Consider the following 19,795-nt stretch of genomic DNA (forward strand, 5'->3'; position numbering starts at 1 on the left):
ACATTACACAGGTCAGACTTATAGGAAATACCACAGAACGACACATTTCACAGGTCAGACTTAGAGGAAATAGCCTTGATGAGATATGGTACATAGGACATTACACAGGTCAAACTTAGAGGAAATAGCCTTGATGAGATATGGTACATAGGACATTACACAGGTCAAACTTAGAGGAAATAGCCTTGATGAGATATGGTACATAGGACATTACACAGGTCAAACTTAGAGGAAATAGCCTTGATGAGATATGGTACATAGGACATTACACAGGTCAAACTTAGAGGAAATAGCCTTGATGAGATATGGTACATAGGACATTACACAGGTCAAACTTAGAGGAAATAGCCTTGATGAGATATGGTACATAGGACATTACACAGGTCAAACTTAGAGGAAATAGCCTTGATGAGATATGGTACATAGGTCTAACTTAAGAAACAGCTGCCTTGTATTCCTGAATTAAATTTGTTTTATTGACATTTGGGAAGTTAATCTGCTATAGATTGGTATTTGAGATATATTCACTATCTGTAACTTACTGTTGTAAATCTATTTCTCACTTCAGATGAAGGAACCATACATGCCGTTTTGGAGAAAAAGATTTCCTATTTTCTTGGCCTCCTATTCTGTCATGTTGTTTATGGTATGTGGACAGTATCTTCTTTACAAACCATTGAATTTAAGCCATGTATGTGTTAATTTAAAAACGGTGATAATATTAATATGTTCCTAACTATATATGTTCCATAGTGTTATATTATTATCATCTCTTCAATGATATCTATATGTGGATTTTGTAAGGATTGTGTCAATATACACGACAACATATACTCAGATCAACATCCCTGTAAATAGTGATTGAATACAACCATAAACAGTGTAAATTATGTGATATCATTTCATGAAGAGTACCCGTAGATTTGACTTGTGTAAGGCCAGCTGTTCTATGTACAGGGGTTACTGGCCATCAGTGCTGTGATAGGAGTGATAGCCTATCGTGTTGCCTTGTTAGCTGCTCTCCAGGCTTTTACCAGAGATGAAAATACAAGTAATGACAACTCAACACTGGCTACGACTAAAGCTCTTATCTACCAGAACGCCAGCGTGGTCACTACCATTACTGCAGCCTGTCTCAACCTGCTGTTCATCATTATACTCAACATGGTAAGGGGTCCGTACTCAACATAGTAAGGGGTCCGTTATCCATGGTAAGGGGTCTATACTCAACATGGTAAGGGGTCCGTACTCAACATGGTAAGGGGTCCGTACTCAAAATGGTAAGGGGTCCATACTCAACATGTGAAGGGGTCTGTTATCCATGGTAAGGGGTCTATACTCAACATGGTAAGGGGTCCGTACACAACATGGTAAGGGGTACGTTATCCATGGTAATGGGTCTATACTCAACATGGTAAGGGGTTCGTACTCAAAATGGTAAGGGGTCCATACTCAACATGGTAAGGGGTCTATACTCAACATGGTAAGTGGTCTGTACTCAACATGGTAAGGGGTCTGTACTCAACACGGTAAGGGGTCCGTACTCAACATGATAAGGGGTCCGTTATCCATGGTAAGGGGTCCGTACTCAACATGGTAAGGGGTCCGTACACAACATGGTAAGGGGTACGTTATCCATGGTAATGGGTCTATACTCAACATGGTAAGGGGTCTATACTCAACATGGTAAGGGGTCCATTATCCATGGTAAGGGGTCTATACTCAACATGGTAAGGGGTCTGTACTCAACATGGTAAGGGGTCCGCACTCAACATGGTAAGGGCTCTGTTATCCATGGTAAGAGGTCCGTACTCAACATGGTAAGGGCTCTGTTATCCATGGTAAGAGGTCCGTACACAACATGGTAATGGGACCAAACTTTACACAAGGAGATCATAATATTGGATTCATAATCAATATGGTATGGGATTCATACTCATTATAGGAAATTGATCTGAACTCAGTTTAATGTAATGTAAACATTATTTATCATACAATAATTGTGAAACAAGTTAATGCAACTTATACCAATCACTCATGGTGGCCTGAATGTAAACATTGGGGTCTTAATGGAGTACGTGTGGGAGCCCACATGGTCAGACATGTGACCCAACTTTCTTTTCACTTTTCTCTTTTTTACTTATCTCAGATCTAAACAGGGATTGTGTTCTGGCTGACAGACCAGAAAACTATCTGTACACTGAAGAAATATGATAATATTTATATGTTTTACTTCTCTTAGATCTATACCCGGGTTGCATTTTGGCTGACAGACCAGGAGACTATCCGTACACAGAAAGATTATGATGACAGCATCACTGTCAAGCTTTTTGCCCTCCAGTTTGTCAACTATTACTCTTCCATCGTGTACATTGCCTTCTTCAAAGGGAGGTAAGTACAAATTCTGTACTCAATCTTACACTCTGAGGTAAATATTCAGTATTACTTCCCTTCCCCTTTCCCTGATTATAACAGAATGGTTTGTAACAGAAAAGGTACGAAACATATGCAGTAAAACACAGTAATGATGTATCCCAGAGGGCTATACTAATCATTTTGTTATACCCAGTAATTCATACTACATTACATCATTCATCAAACTGATGAATATTTGTATACATCATTCATCAAACTGATGAATATTTGTATACATCATTCATCAAACTGATGAATATTTGTATACATCATTCATCAAACTGATGAATATTTGTATACATCATTCATCAAACTGATGAATATTTGTATACATCATTCATCAATTGATGAATATTTTGTATACATCATTCATCAAACTGATGAATATTTGTATACATCATTCATCAAACTGATGAATATTTGTATACATCATTCATCAATTGATGAATATTTGTATACATCATTCATCAAACTGATGAATATTTGTATACATCATTCATCAAACTGATGAATATTTGTATACATCATTCATCAAACTGATGAATATTTGTATACATCATTCATCAAACTGATGAATATTTGTATAAACCAAACAAAAATAAATCAAATTGTTTGGTCCATTAGCATTAGTGCATAGCATGCGTATTGTTGTGTAGCAGACCTTTTAATTACGATACTTTGTACCACACGGGAAGTTATTATAAGTATTACAAAACTGTAATATAGACAGCCGGGGACACGAACCTCAACTTGTTCTAAGTGTGAAATTGCTATATATGTGTTCATTATAATATTCTTGTTTTACTGTACAAATGATGTTGTGATCATGGATCATTGTCTTTAAGCTGGTCCTGTGATTTTTATCTCTTCTAGAATCCTTGGCCGTCCAGGAAATTACAATCATCTGTTTGGAGGGCGTCAGGAGGAGGTGAGTTATATTGGAATATTTCAATTAACAATTCTTGTATCATTGATTTTGCAAGAAAATTACATATACTTTGTGATGCATCATGTGATCCTGCTTATAAACTGGCATTGTTTATTTTGTTTTGAGTGGTATAAAAATCCCTTGCGTATACTAAGTTTCAATTAATATGATTATCTACCACAAATTACTGCAAGCTACAGGTAGAATATTTAGTGATAATCAGCTGTATGGTGTGTTATACAGGTAGAATATTTAGTGATAATCAGCTGTATGGTGTGTTATACAGGTAGAATATTTAGTGATAATCAGCTGTATGGTGTGTTATACAGGTAGAATATTTAGTGATAATCAGCTGTATGGTGTATTATACAGGTAGAATATTTAGTGATAATCAGCTATATATGGTGTGTTATACAGGTAGAATATTTAGTGATAATCAGGTAGAATATTTAGTGATAATCAGCTGTATGGTGTGTTATACAGGTAGAATATTTAGTGATAATATATGGTGTGTTATACAGGTAGAATATTTAGTGATAATCAGCTATATGGTGTGTTATACAGGTAGAATATTTAGTGATAATCAGCTATATGGTGTGTTATACAGGTAGAATATTTAGTGATAATCAGCTATATGGTGTGTTATACAGGTAGAATATTTAGTGATAATCAGCTATATGGTGTGTTATACAGGTAGAATATTTAGTGATAATCAGCTATATGGTGTGTTATACAGGTAGAATATTTAGTGATAATCAGCTGTATGGTGTGTTATACAGGTAGAATATTTAGTGATAATCAGCTATATGGTGTGTTATACAGGTAGAATATTTAGTGATAATCAGCTATATGGTGTGTTATACAGGTAGAATATTTAGTGATAATCAGCTATATGGTGTGTTATACAGGTAGAACATTGAGTATTAATCAGCTGTATGGTGTGTTATACAGGTAGAACATTGAGTATTAATCAGCTGTATGGTGTGTTATACAGGTAGAATATTTAGTGATAATCAGCTGTATGGTGTGTTATACAGGTAGAATATTTAGTGATAATCAGCTATATGGTGTGTTATACAGGTAGAACATTTAGTGATAATCAGCTATATGGTGTGTTATACAGGTAGAACATTTAGTGATAATCAGCTATATGGTGTGTTATACAGGTAGAATATTTAGTGATAATCAGCTATATGGTGTGTTATACAGGTAGAATATTTAGTGATAATCAGCTATATGGTGTGTTATACAGGTAGAACATTGAGTATTAATCAGCTGTATGGTGTGTTATACAGGTAGAACATTTAGTGATAATCAGCTATATGGTGTGTTATACAGGTAGAACATTTAGTGATAATCAGCTATATGGTGTGTTATACAGGTAGAATATTGAGTAGTGATAATCAGCTATAGCTAGAACTATATGGTGTGTTATACAGGTAGAATATTTAGTGATAATCAGCTATATGGTGTGTTATACAGGTAGAACATTGAGTATTAATCAGCTGTATGGTGTGTTATACAGGTAGAACATTGAGTATTAATCAGCTGTATGGTGTGTTATACAGGTAGAACATTTAGTGATAATCAGCTATATGGTGTGTTATACAGGTAGAACATTGAGTATTAATCAGCTGTATGGTGTGTTATACAGCTGTATGGTGTGTTATACAGGTAGAACATTTAGTGATAATCAGCTATATGGTGTGTTATACAGGTAGAACATTTAGTGATAATCAGCTATATGGTGTGTTATACAGGTAGAACATTTAGTGATAATCAGCTATATGGTGTGTTATACAGGTAGAACATTGAGTATTAATCAGCTGTATGATATGTTACAGAGGTAGGACATTGAGTATTAATCAGCTATATGGTGTGTTATACAGGTAGAACATTGAGTATTAATCAGCTGTATGGTGTGTTATACAGGTGTGTTATACAGGTAGAACATTGAGTATTAATCAGCTATATGGTGTGTTATACAGGTAGAACATTGAGTATTAATCAGCTATATGGTGTGTTATACAGGTAGAACATTGAGTATTAATCAGCTGTATGGTGTGTTATACAGGTAGAACATTGAGTATTAATCAGCTGTATGGTGTGTTATACAGGTAGAACATTGAGTATTAATCAGCTATATGGTGTGTTATACAGGTAGAACATTGAGTATTAATCAGCTGTATGGTGTGTTATACAGGTAGAACATTGAGTATTAATCAGCTGTATGGTGTGTTATACAGGTAGAACATTGAGTATTAATCAGCTGTATGGTGTGTTATACAGGTAGAACATTGAGTATTAATCAGCTATATGGTGTGTTATACAGGTAGAACATTGAGTATTAATCAGCTATATGGTGTGTTACAGAGGTAGAACATTGAGTGTTGATCTGCTTCGTGTGTTGATCAGATATACTGTTTTTTGCAGTGTGGGTCTGGAGGCTGCCTCATTGAATTGTGTATACAACTGGCTATCATCATGACTGGGAAACAACTCATCATGAACAACTGTACAGAGGTCCTTCTACCGTAAGTAGTTTTATCAACCAAAACCCTGTATATTTACCATACTGACAGTGTTATAAATTTTGGGTTGATATTGCTAACACTTATTCATGCAATACTGATACTTTGGCTTCTAGGGCTAATGTAGAAGACATATACAAGTCTGTCTTCCTGTCAGTTTGTCCCATAATTGGGGACATTAGTCTGTCTTCCTGTCAGTTTGTCCTATTGTAAGGAACATAAGTTTGTCTTCTTGTAAGTGTGTCCTATAATTGGGGACATTAGTCTGTCTTCCTGTCAGTTTGTCCCATAATTAGGGACATTAGTCTGTCTTCCTGTCAGTTTGTCCTATAATTAGGGACATTAGTCTGTCTTCTTGTCAGTTTGTCCCATTGTGAGTGACATTAGTCAGTTTTCCTGTCAGTTTGTCCCATTGTAAGGAACATAAGTTTGTCTTCCTGTCAGTGTGTCCCATTGTGAGTGACATTAGTCAGTTTTCCTGTCAGTTTGTCCCATTGTAAGGAACATAAGTTTGTCTTCCTGTCAGTGTGTCCCATGATTGGGGACATTAATCTGTCTTCCTGTCAGTTTGTCCCATTGTAAGGAACATAAGTTTGTCTTCCTGTCAGTGTGTCCTATAATTAGGGACATTAGTCTGTCTTCCTGTCAGTGTGTCCTATAATTAGGGACATTAGTCTGTCTTCCTGTCAGTGTGTCCTATAATTAGGGACATTAGTCTGTCTTCCTGTCAGTGTGTCCCATGATTGGGGACATTAATCTGTCTTCCTGTCAGTTTGTCCCATTGTAAGGAACATAAGTTTGTCTTCCTGTCAGTGTGTCCCATGATTGGGGACATTAATCTGTCTTCCTGAGGGACATTAGTCTGTCTTCCTGTCAGTGTGTCCTATGATTAGGGACATTAGTCTGTCTTCCTGTCAGTTTGTCCCATTGTGAGCGACATTAGTCTGTCTTCCTGTCAGTGTGTCCTATAATTAGGGACATTAGTCTGTCTTCCTGTCAGTGTGTCCTATAATTAGGGACATTAGTCTGTCTTCCTGTCAGTTTGTCCCATTGTGAGCGACATTAGTATGTCGTCCTGTCAGTGTGTCCTATAATTAGGGACATTATTCTGTCTTCCTGTCAGTGTGTCCTATAAATAGGGACATTAATCTGTCTTCCTGTCAGTGTGTCCTATAATTGGGGACATTAATCTGTCTTCCTGTCAGTTTGTCCCATTGTAAGGGACATTTGTCTGTCTTCCTGTCAGTGTGTCCTATAATTAGGGACATTAGTCTGTCTTCCTGTCAGTGTGTCCTATAATTAGGGACATTAATCTGTCTTCCTGTCAGTTTGTCCCATTGTAAGGGACATTTGTCTGTCTTCCTGTAATTGTTCCCCTTTTGTTGGAAAGAGAGTTTCATGTTAAGTTCCAAATATTAATATATTCTTAAAATACTGATGTTCAGGAAAATAATTAAATGGATAAAGAGGATGATTTGGAAGGAGAGCAAAGAAAAGAAAATGTCAAGGACGCCTTGGGAGAAGGACTACAAATTGGATGCTACATCCACAGCAGCTTTGTTCCATGAATACCTGGAAATGGGTAGGTATTAATTGCCTAGGGAAAAGGTGTCAACTGAATGGTGATAATATTGTTATCTTTCTAATTTACACTTGAGTTTCTGACCTTGTGATTTACAATTCCAGCCTAAAAGTTTTATTTCTGACCTTGTGATTTACAATTCCAGCCTAAAAGTTTTATTTCTGACCTTGTAATTTACAATTCCAGCCTAAAAGTTTTATTTCTGACCTTGTAATTTACACTTGCAGTCCTGCAGTTTGGATTTCTGACCTTGTTTGTGGCTGCTTTCCCTCTGGGACCACTGTTTGCTCTTCTCAACAACCTGTTGGAGATCCGTTTTGACGCTGCTAAGTTCATTACCCATCTTCGTCGTCCCCTTGCTGAGAGGACTCCTAACATTGGTATGAACATTTTAGGAAACAATTGATCATTCATTTAAAAGTGTACAAATGTAACGGTTTTGTGACTTTTATGACATTTGTGTTTACCATTTATCATGCCTTATCTTCATGTTATTATTAAAAAATACGGTGTAGGTGTTGGTCACTTCACCAGTGATGGTTAGCCCTCTCACAGTCACACTAATTCAGAATACCAATAAGGTGACATCACCAGTGATGGTTAGCCCTCTCACAGACACACTTACTCAGAATACCAGTAAGGTGACATCACCAGTGATGGTTAGCCCTCTCACAGTCACACTTACTCAGAATACCAGTAAGGTGACATCACCAGTGATGGTTAGCCTTCTCACAGTCACACTAACTCAGAATACCAGGAAGGTGACATCACCAGTGATGGTTAGCCCTCTCACAGACACACTTACTCAGAATACCAGTAAGGTGACGTCACCAGTGATGGTTAGCCCTCTCACAGTCACACTTACTCAGAATACCAGTAAGGTGACTCGACCAGTGATGGTTAGCCCTCTCACAGTCACACTAACTCAGAATACCAATAGTGTGACATCACCAGTGATGGTTAGCCCTCTCACAGACACAGTTACTCAGAATACCAGTAAGGTGACATCACCAGTGATGGTTAGCCCTCTCACAGACACACTTACTCAGAATACCAGTAAGGTGACATCACCAGTGATGGTTAGCCCTCTCACAGTCACACTAACTCAGAATACCAGTAAGGTGAATTCACCAGTGATGGTTAACCCTCTCACAGTCACACTAACTCAGAATACCAATAGTGTGACATCACCAGTGATGGTTAGCCCTCTCACAGTCACACTAACTCAGAATACCAATAGTGTGACATCATCAGTGATGGTTAGCCCTCTCACAGTCACACTAACTCAGAATACCAGTAAGGTGACATTACCAGTGATGGTTAACCCTCTCACAGTCACACTAACTCAGAATACCAATAGTGTGACATCACCAGTGATGGTTAGCCCTCTCACAGTCACACTAACTCAGAATACCAGTAAGGTGACTCGACCAGTGATGGTTAGCCCTCTCGCAGTCACACTAACTCAGAATACCAGTAAGGTGACATCACCAGTGATGGTTAGCCCTCTCACAGACACACTTAGTCAGAATACCAGTAAGGTGACATCACCAGTGATGGTTAGCCCTCTCACAGACACACTTACTCAGAATACCAGGAAGGTGACATCACCAGTGATGGTTAGCCCTCTCACGGACACACTTACTCAGAATACCAGTAAGGTGACATCACCAGTGATGGTTAGCCCTCTCACAGTCACACTAACTCAGAATACCAGTAAGGTGAATTCACCAGTGATGGTTAACCCTCTCACAGTCACACTAACTCAGAATACCAATAGTGTGACATCACCAGTGATGGTTAGCCCTCTCACAGTCACACTAACTCAGAATACCAATAGTGTGACATCACCAGTGATGGTTAGCCCTCTCACAGTCACACTAACTCAGAATACCAGTAAGGTGACATCACCAGTGATGGTTAACCCTCTCACAGTCACACTAACTCAGAATACCAATAGTGTGACATCACCAGTGATGGTTAGCCCTCTCACAGTCACACTAACTCAGAATACCAGTAAGGTGACATCACCAGTGATGGTTAGCCCTCTAACAGACACAGTTACTCAGAATACCAGTAAGGTGACATCACCACTGATGGTTAGCCCTCTCACAGACACACTTACTCAGAATACCAGTAAGGTGACTCGACCAGTGATGGTTAGCCCTCTCACAGTCACACTAACTCAAAATACCAGTAAGGTGACTTCACCAGTGATGGTTAGCCCTCTCACAGTCACACTTACTCAGAATACCAGTAAGGTGACATCACCAGTGATGGTTAGCCCTCTCACAGACACACTTACTCAGAATACCAGTAAGGTGACTCGACCAGTGATGGTTAGCCCTCTCACAGTCACACTAACTCAAAATACCAGTAAGGTGACATCACCAGTGATGGTTAGCCCTCTCACAGACACACTTACTCAGAATACCAGTAAGGTGACATCACCAGTGATGGTTAGCCCTCTCACAGTCACACTTACTCAGAATACCAGTAAGGTGACTCGACCAGTGATGGTTAGCCCTCTCACAGTCACACTAACTCAGAATACCAGTAAGGTGACATCACCAGTGATGGTTAGCCCTCTCACAGACACACTTACTCAGAATACCAGTAAGGTGACATCACCAGTGATGGTTAGCCCTCTCACAGACACACTTACTCAGAATACCAGTAAGGTGACTCGACCAGTGATGGTTAGCCCTCTCACAGACACACTTACTCAGAATACCAGTAAGGTGACATCACCAGTGATGGTTAGCCCTCTCACAGTCACACTAACTCAGAATACCAGTAAGGTGAATTCACCAGTGATGGTTAACCCTCTCACAGTCACACTAACTCAGAATACCAATAGTGTGACATCACCAGTGATGGTTAACCCTCTCACAGTCACACTAACTCAGAATACCAATAGTGTGACATCACCAGTGATGGTTAGCCCTCTCACAGTCACACTGACTCAGAATACCAATAGTGTGACATCACCAGTGATGGTTAGCCCTCTCACAGTCACACTAACTCAGATTACCAGTAAGGTGACATTACCAGTGATGGTTAGCCCTCTCACAGTCACACTAACTCAGAATACCAGTAAGGTGACATCACCAGTGATGGTTAGCCCTCTAACAGACACAGTTACTCAGAATACCAGTAAGGTGACATCACCAGTGATGGTTAGCCCTCTCACAGACACACTTACTCAGAATACCAGTAAGGTGACTCGACCAGTGATGGTTAGCCCTCTCACAGTCACACTAACTCAAAATACCAGTAAGGTGACTTCACCAGTGATGGTTAGCCCTCTCACAGTCACACTTACTCATAATACCGGTAAGGTGACATCACCAGTGATGGTTAGCCCTCTCACAGACACACTTACTCAGAATACCAGTAGTGTGACTCGACCAGTGATGGTTAGCCCTCTCACAGTCACACTAACTCAAAATACCAGTAAGGTGACATCACCAGTGATGGTTAGCCCTCTCACAGACACACTTACTCAGAATACCAGTAAGGTGACATCACCAGTGATGGTTAGCCCTCTCACAGACACACTTACTCAGAATACCAGTAAGGTGACTTGACCAGTGATGGTTAGCCCTCTCACAGTCACACTAACTCAAAATACCAGTAAGGTGACTTCACCAGTGATGGTTAGCCCTCTCACAGTCACACTTACTCAGAATACCAGTAAGGTCACTTCACCAGTGATGGTTAGCTCTCTCACAGTCAAACTAACTCCAAATACCAGTAGTGTGACTCGACCAGTGATGGTTAACTCTTTTACATAAAATTCTCATCTTTGTTACAGGTGTATGGTACAATATTCTCTATGGAATTTCTAGAATTGCCATTATTTCAAATGTAAGTACTTTTGTCATCATTTTATTTGAAATTGCCCCTCTCCAAAAATGATACCTATCATCTATCAGAAATAGAAGGCAAGGGGTTCTCACAATAAGTCTCATAATTAGCTACAATAAAACAAATATTTTCCATGTATTAGACTTTTAGGTCTGAAATACTTGTGTTCTCCAAAGGCCGTAATGGCAGAAATAAAACCTGATAGATAAAGAATATTTGATGTATGAAATAATATCTTAATTTCAGGCTTTCATCATTGCTTTAACATCAGACTTCATTCCCCGTTTGGTGTATGAGCAAGCCTACAGTCCAGATGGTTCCCTAAGGGGCTATACAAATGCTACCCTGTCCTTTTTCAACACCACCGACTTCAGCCCTGAAAATAGACCTAACTATGCTGGTAGTGAGTTGGTTGAGCTCTGCAGGTAAATGTCAGTATGTGTAACCTCGTTAACCTTCAAGTAATCTCCACAACATTTATAGGATAATGTTTCTCCTTTGTGGATCACTTAGTCATATCTTGTGCACTTTGTCTACAAAGGCTTTGTATATAAGTATCTCTTTGGAGAGTACCATGCTTATCTTTGGTCTAATACACTCTATAACATGTGTTCATTACTGATACAAAACTATGGCAGAATTCTGACGGGTATTATTGGATTACTTAGCCTCAATAAACATTTAAGTCACAACAAAATGTCTATTGTCTGAAACTTTTCACTTCATTGTTTATAATTTGTGGAAGAAATCATAGACAAGAATCCTTAAAAGATTTACTTTAATAGGTGTCTGAACTATTTTTTGACAGTGCAGAGGGAAGTATTTGAAAAGGCTGACAGTTTAATAGGCGCTCTACAATATATTTGCAATTCAGAAAGATTTACAGGTTTTATAAAGAACTATTGACAGCTCAGCATGAAGTGTTATAAAATATTCACAGTTTAATAGGTGTTGTTCAGAACTATTGACAGCTCAGCATGAAGTGTTATAAAATATTCACAGTTTAATAGGTGTTGTTCAGAACTATTGACAGCTCAGCATGAAGTGTTATAAAATATTCACAGTTTAATAGGTGTTGTTCAGAACTATTGACAGCACAGCATAAAGTGTTATAAAATATTCACAGTTTAATAGGTGTTGTTCAGAACTATTGACAGCACAGCATAAAGTGTTATAAAATATTCACAGTTTAATAGGTGTTGTTCAGAAATATTGACAGCACAGCATAAAGTGTTGGAAAATAATGACACTTTAAACTGTGTCTTTATAATTCAACAATTCATAGGCAGTGCAGTGAGGGTATTGGGGAATGTTTTGTATGTCAGGTAATATTGTGGCTTGTGTTTTGGATTCTGCTAATAGTTGTAAAAAGCCACGAGGTCGCTTACCTGACCACATGGTTTTTTTGGGACACTCTAGTTTTCCCCCCATCATCAAACCACCTGTGAGATACTGGGCCAACAAGAGTGACCAGCATAGTGGTTGATAAATGAAGTGTATTTTGATACTAATGAAGTAATGCTTCTATAATGTAAATATGTGGTAACAAGGATATCATTTAGCAGTGTATTTATAAATACCATATGACACAAATTAAAGGGTTGAATAAAATAAAGTAATCATCTTGGTATCACAATTCTATTTAATAGCAAGAATATCTCTTTTTATTATCAATTCTATTTAATAGCAAGAATATCTCTTTTTATTATCAATTCTATTTAATAGCAAGAATATCTCTTTTTATTATCAATTCTATTTAATAACAAGAATATCTCTTTTTACATTACATTTTACATTATCAGTTCTATTTAGGTCAGACTGAAACTCACTTTCTGATGATGTTTTTCTTCAGGTACCGAGATTTGAGAAACCCTCCTTGGAGTGATGATAAATACGAGTTCACAGAGATGTACTGGCACATCTTTGCTGCAAGATTTGTCTTTGTGGTGGTATTTGAGGTATGTAACAGTGATGTACTGGTAAACATTAATGTTAGATTTGTCTGTGTGGTGGTATTTGAGGTATGTAACAGTGATGTAGTGGTAACCATTAATGTTTGATTTGTCTTTGTGGTGGTATTTGAGGTATGTAACAGTGATGTAGTGGTAACCATTAATGTTAGATTTGTCTTTGTAGTGGTATTTGTGGTATGTAACAGTGATGTAGTGGTAAACATTAATGTTAGATTTGTCTTTGTAGTGGTATTTGTGGTATGTAACAGTGATGTAGTGGTAACCATTAATGTTAGATTTGTCTGTGTAGTGGTATTTGAGGTATGTAACAGTGATGTAGTGGTAACCATTAATGTTTGATTTGTCTTTGTGGTGGTATTTGAGGTATGTAACAGTGATGTAGTGGTAAACATTAATGTTAGATTTGTCTGTGTAGTGGTATTTGAGGTATGTAACAGTGATGTAGTGGTAAACATTAATGTTTGATTTGTCTTTGTGGTGGTATTTGAGGTATGTAACAGTGATGTAGTGGTAACCATTAATGTTAGATTTGTCTTTGTGGTGGTATTTGAGGTATGTAACAGTGATGTACTGGTAAACATTAATGTTAGATTTGTCTTTGTGGTGGTATTTGAGGTATGTAACAGTGATGTACTGGTAAACATTAATGTTAGATTTGTCTGTGTGGTGGTATTTGAGGTATGTTACAGTGATGTACTGGTAAACATTAATGTTAGATTTGTCTGTGTAGTGGTATTTGAGGTATGTAACAGTGATGTACTGGTAAACATTAATGTTAGATTTGTCTGTGTGGTGGTATTTGAGGTATGTAACAGTGATGTACTGGTAAACATTAATGTTAGATTTGTCTGTGTGGTGGTATTTGAGGTATGTAACAGTGATGTACTGGTAAACATTAATGTTAGATTTGTCTGTGTGGTGGTATTTGAGGTATGTTACAGTGATGTACTGGTAAACATTAATGTTAGATTTGTCTGTGTGGTGGTATTTGAGGTATGTAACAGTGATGTACTGGTAAACATTAATGTTAGATTTGTCTGTGTGGTGGTATTTGAGGTATGTAACAGTGATGTAGTGGTAACCATTAATGTTAGATTTGTCTTTGTGGTGGTATTTGTGGTATGTAACAGTGATGCAGTGGTAACCATTAATATTAGATTTGTCTGTGTGGTGGTATTTGTGGTATGTAACAGTGATGTACTGGTAACCATTAATGTTAGATTTGTCTTTGTGGTGGTATTTGAGGTATGTAACAGTGATGTACTGGTAAACATTAATGTTAGATTTGTCTGTGTGGTGGTATTTGAGGTATGTAACAGTGATGCAGTGGTAACCATTAATGTTAGATTTGTCTGTGTGGTGGTTTTTGAGGTATGTAACAGTGATGTAGTGGTAACCATTAATGTTTGATTTGTCTGTGTGGTGGTATTTGAGGTATGTAACAGTGATGCAGTGGTAACCATTAATGTTAGATTTGTCTGTGTGGTGGTATTTGTGGTATGTAACAGTGATGCAGTGGTAACCATTAATGTTAGATTTGTCTTTGTGGTGGTATTTGAGGTATGTAACAGTGATGTACTGGTAACCATTAATGTTAGATTTGTCTTTGTGGTGGTATTTGAGGTATGTAACAGTGATGTACTGGTAAACATTAATGTTAGATTTGTCTGTGTGGTGGTATTTGAGGTATGTAACAGTGATGCAGTGGTAACCATTAATGTTAGATTTGTCTGTGTGGTGGTTTTTGAGGTATGTAACAGTGATGTACTGGTAAACATTAATGTTAGATTTGTCTGTGTGGTGGTATTTGAGGTATGTAACAGTGATGTAGTGGTAACCATTAATGTTAGATTTGTCTTTGTGGTGGTATTTGAGGTATGTAACAGTGATGTAGTGGTAAACATTAATGTTAGATTTGTCTGTGTGGTGGTATTTGAGGTATGTAACAGTGATGTACTGGTAAACATTAATGTTTGATTTGTCTGTGTGGTGGTATTTGAGGTATGTAACAGTGATGTACTGGTAAACATTAATGTTTGATTTGTCTGTGTGGTGGTATTTGAGGTATGTAACAGTGATGTACTGGTAAACATTAATGTTAGATTTGTCTGTGTGGTGGTATTTGAGGTATGTAGCAGTGATGTACTGGTAAACATTAATGTTAGATTTGTCTTTGTGGTGGTATTTGAGGTATGTAACAGTGATGTAGTGGTAACCATTAGTGCTAGGTTTGTCTGTGTGGTGGTATTTGAGGTATGTAACAGTGATGTACTGGTAAACATTAATGCTAGGTTTGTCTTTGTGGTGGTATTTGAGGTATGTAGCAGTGATGTACTGGTAAACATTAATGCTAGGTTTGTCTTTTTGCCTGATGGCCTTCTAAACTTTTGATAATTACAGATGAGTACTGTATGTTTCAGAATCTGATTGTTGTCATCACCGGTCTGATAGCTTATGTCATTCCTGATGTGCCTCACCAACTCAAGGTACAGATTCGTCGAGAGAATTACATTTCCAATGAAATTGTCATCAAGACGGAGATGCTTCGTGCACATGGGGAGAATGTAGATGATATAATGGAAACTATAATGGATGACGAAGTTCGGCGTTATCATACTACCGACCTTGGAAGTATGACATTAGTGAATCGAAAGCCTGGAGAAAGTCCGTCAACTGAGGTGTAGCCGAACATGCTGCCTCTCAAAGACATTAATTCAAATAACATGTGTATGAGGCAGGAATTTGAAATACTTGAATATCTCATGGTTCAGAGAGTGAGAAGCAGTGGTATTGGTAATAACACGGAAACATCTACAGAAGTGAGACAAAATTTTGTTGGAATTATTAAATGATACCAACAGTGTGTTCATTCCAGCGCAAGTTTGCTGGAGAAAGTCCTGCAGTATCATTGACAGAAGGAAACTAAGCTGTTTTAAGTTGTAGGCTGTTACATATGTGAGTCTGAAAAGTGTCTGCTGAATTTCTAGTACCATGGGACTTTTGATAATTCTCCTGCAAAGGGTTGTGTATAATTAATCCCTCCATACTCCATTTGCCTTCTCTGTCAAACTCACATCATTTTACAAATGTCTTTCTAGTATAGTAGCCAATTCTATTTTTAAATTTTTTATACATTGTATTGTGTACACCTAAATGTAAGTAAGAAATGCGTTCTATGTTACACTTCTACTACACAAGGTATCCCTTGTGTAAGTGGTTTGAAAAATTGTGTATGAATAGTGTTTAATACACAAAGGAAACACTCTCATGTCAGTCTGGATACATGTGTAACTTGTGTGTGTAAGAGATGAGCTTGTTGCCATAATACTGGTTCGACCAGTAAGATTATTCTAGAACTGCCCCTGGAGTATTAAGACTTGTGGTGACTTGAGTAATTGTCTTACAGGCTTTATATATCTCTATATCATATTTATAATACAACGGTAAACTTTAAACCTACCCCTTATCAATGTAACTTGAGTTTAGAGTTTCTCTAAAATCATTGTACAAGGTAGATTTTAAAACTCTGTTTATCGATGGTTGTTTGGTCAGTAGAAAAAGCTACTTTTAGACATGTTCCACTGACTAAATCTTTTGCTCAAGTATTCATATATTGTCATCTAAATATTTTTCTTCTTTTTGAATAAGGCATAATACTTCAGTATAATACCCAAGATCAAGTTGGTTCTGGCCTGAAAGGAGTGATGAATTTTTGTTTGACATGTATGAATACATTTTAGTGTGAAGTTGATACAGAAACATCTGTGTGTTTAACAGAGGATATATTGTTATTAGATATGTTTTCTCTCTTTTTTTTTTTTAAATTCTTGTCATCTGATTTATCTAATTAATATGCTAATTGCCACTATAGGCATGTATCAGATAAATCAATTTGTCAAACTTAAACGTTGAATAGAAGTACAACAGTTTGATATAAAATAATATTTTTGTAACAGAGGTTGTATCTGATCGAAGTTAAGGAATTGTTTTAGATGTTGGACTGTTTTCATGATCCCGAGATATATTCTGTAGACTACAACTACTGTTTGTACAAATGTCATTATACTCTGTTATTGGGTTGCATTTTCTCGTCGTGGAATCTCATTTTGTTTTTATTGTTTAAATCGTCTGTATGATGAAGGTGTATTTTTCACAAAGAAGGTCGTGAAGATATTACTTAGTATTTACATTGTCAGAGATAATCTTGGTAATAACAATCTCTTCAGTTATCTCATTGTCATTTATTTTTACAATATGTTCCACAATGTTTTGTCCCAAGAGCTGTACTGAACACAAAGTTGACAATCTATTGAATCTAACACAGACAATACTTGTGCCCGTCATCAACAGTCTGAGAGCTGTTATAGGTTCTTATAATGTTGTACAGCAAATAGATATAAAGGTGCTCTTCACATCATAGATAGAAAAGCCTGTATGTTGTTGATATTAGTGTGTTGTATCAGATACATTACTGAAACTGACATTTAAGACCATCGTATTTCGTACAATACTGAACTAATTTTTGTATTAACCAATAATTTGTCCTGTGTATAAACATGGAGTCAGTGTGTTCTGTATCAGCTGTCTGATATATATAAGTGGATGTTTGTTGTTGTACACCTTGAATTTTATCTTCATTTCCTTTGGTATTGATTTTTAATCATAAAATATTTCATTTAATTAATGATTTTATTTTGTTAGTAGCATACTTTTTTTTCCATCTCAAAAATCCATTTTAGATCAAATTTGTCCGCAGCAAACCAGCATACCATTGTCTAGTAATATTTTCTCTAGAAAATTGTGACCATAGATAATGTTCACATCAAACATTCATGGAATCATGAACCCAAATGATTAAAATTTTGCATTTGAGTTTAACGAACCTTTTAATGGATAGGTACAAGGCATATAACTTATCTGTTCCCATGGCCGTTTATTTATATAAATGTATCAACACAGGCCTGGACTTTGTAAGTTCCCTGTCAGAACTGCTCACTGATGTTGTACATCAAGTGTTCAGTCTTGGACTGCTCACTGATGTTGTACATCAAGTGTTCAGGCTTGGACAGCTCACTGATGTTGTACATCAAGTGTTCAGCCACAGGACTGCTCACTGATGTTGTACATCAAGTGTTCAGTCTCGGGACTGCTCACTGATGTTGTACATCAAGTGTTCAGTCTCGGGACAGCTCACTGATGTTGTACATCAAGTGTTCAGTCTCGGGACTGCTCACTGATGTTGTACATCAAGTGTTCAGCCACAGGACTGCTCACTGATGTTGTACATCAAGTGTTCAGTCTCGGGACTGCTGATGTTGTACATCGACAGCTCACTGATGTTGTACATCAAGTGTTCAGTCTCGGGACAGCTCACTGATGTTGTACATCAAGTGTTCAGCCACAGGACTGCTCACTGATGTTGTACATCAAGTGTTCAGTCTCGGGACTGCTCACTGATGTTGTACACCAAGTGTTCAGTCTCGGGACAGCTCACTGATGTTGTACAGCTCACTGATGTTGTACATCAGTGTTCTTGGACTGCTCACTGATGTTGTACATCAAGTGTTCAGTCTCGGGACAGCTCACTGATGTTGTACATCAAGTGTTCAGTCTCGGGACTGCTCACTGATGTTGTACATCAAGTGTTCAGTCTCGGGACTGCTCACTGATGTTGTACATCAAGTGTTCAGTCTCGGGACAGCTCACTGATGTTGTACATCAAGTGTTCAGGCTTGGACAGCTCACTGATGTTGTACATCAAGTGTTCAGTCTCGGGACAGCTCACTGATGTTGTACATCAAGTGTTCAGTCTCGGGACTGCTCACTGATGTTGTACATCAAGTGTTCAGTCTCGGGACTGCTCACTGATGTTGTACATTACATGTTCTGTGTATTTTATATTTTCTACATAATTATCCACAGTACCTAAAAATATACAATTGTCTGCATATGTTGATCTTTTTCCACTCCTCTATGATAAGCTACATTTACACCTGCTATTGTTATATCCTTTACCAGTAGTCAATATTAATGTACTTAATTTGATTGTATTCTTAGCCAAATGACAAAGCCATTTTCAATTCAAGTACAACACTTGAAAAAGAGAAGTTTGTGACATATTCTCATTTTTATATTTCAAATCATGTGAGTCTTGTGTTCCGATTGTATGTATTTATAACTCATTTAAATCATAGAAAATCATGGATAAAGTTTCAGGGTTTTTAGATCCTGTTTAAATAAAAAATATGGTGTATGATAATTAGTTGAATAAAAGATTTTCAAATCTATCTTCTTCTGCTGAAAAATTTGACATTTTTTGGGGAAGAATGAAATGTAAATCAGTTAATACGGTATGTCCATAAACTGTAAGATTATTTTGTTCTGTAATTTTGGAATCTACCATATTGGATCATTTGAAAAAACTATTAAACTGTTTTGAATTTACTTAAATGATATTTTAGTACATTATAAATTTATATCATATTTATATATGTAT

The 19,795-nt window shown here is 37.2% G+C and overlaps 1 protein-coding gene across 5 annotated transcripts in view; it reads left to right on the forward strand.

Moving 5' to 3' along the window:
• The window catches only part of LOC132565170 (anoctamin-1-like), a 61,397-nt gene extending 42,797 nt beyond the window's left edge, over positions 1–18,600 (forward strand). For all 5 annotated transcript variants that reach the window (XM_060229792.1, XM_060229795.1, XM_060229796.1 and 2 more), the window contains 11 exons: positions 569–646; positions 958–1,167; positions 2,243–2,391; positions 3,289–3,343; positions 5,777–5,877; positions 7,320–7,456; positions 7,684–7,836; positions 11,274–11,326; positions 11,573–11,751; positions 13,179–13,284; positions 15,720–18,600. In XM_060229792.1, coding sequence (XP_060085775.1) covers positions 569–646; positions 958–1,167; positions 2,243–2,391; positions 3,289–3,343; positions 5,777–5,877; positions 7,320–7,456; positions 7,684–7,836; positions 11,274–11,326; positions 11,573–11,751; positions 13,179–13,284; positions 15,720–15,983 — 1,485 coding nt within the window. In that variant the 3' untranslated portion in view covers positions 15,984–18,600. The remainder of the gene's footprint in view (positions 1–568; positions 647–957; positions 1,168–2,242; positions 2,392–3,288; positions 3,344–5,776; positions 5,878–7,319; positions 7,457–7,683; positions 7,837–11,273; positions 11,327–11,572; positions 11,752–13,178; positions 13,285–15,719) is intronic.
• The last annotated feature ends 1,195 nt before the right edge of the window (positions 18,601–19,795 follow it).

Source organism: Ylistrum balloti, unplaced genomic scaffold (assembly GCF_031769215.1).
Source record: "Ylistrum balloti isolate Yb309-2 unplaced genomic scaffold, AGI_CSIRO_Ybal_v1 Utg369700, whole genome shotgun sequence".
Lineage (NCBI taxonomy): Eukaryota > Metazoa > Mollusca > Bivalvia > Pectinida > Pectinidae > Ylistrum > Ylistrum balloti.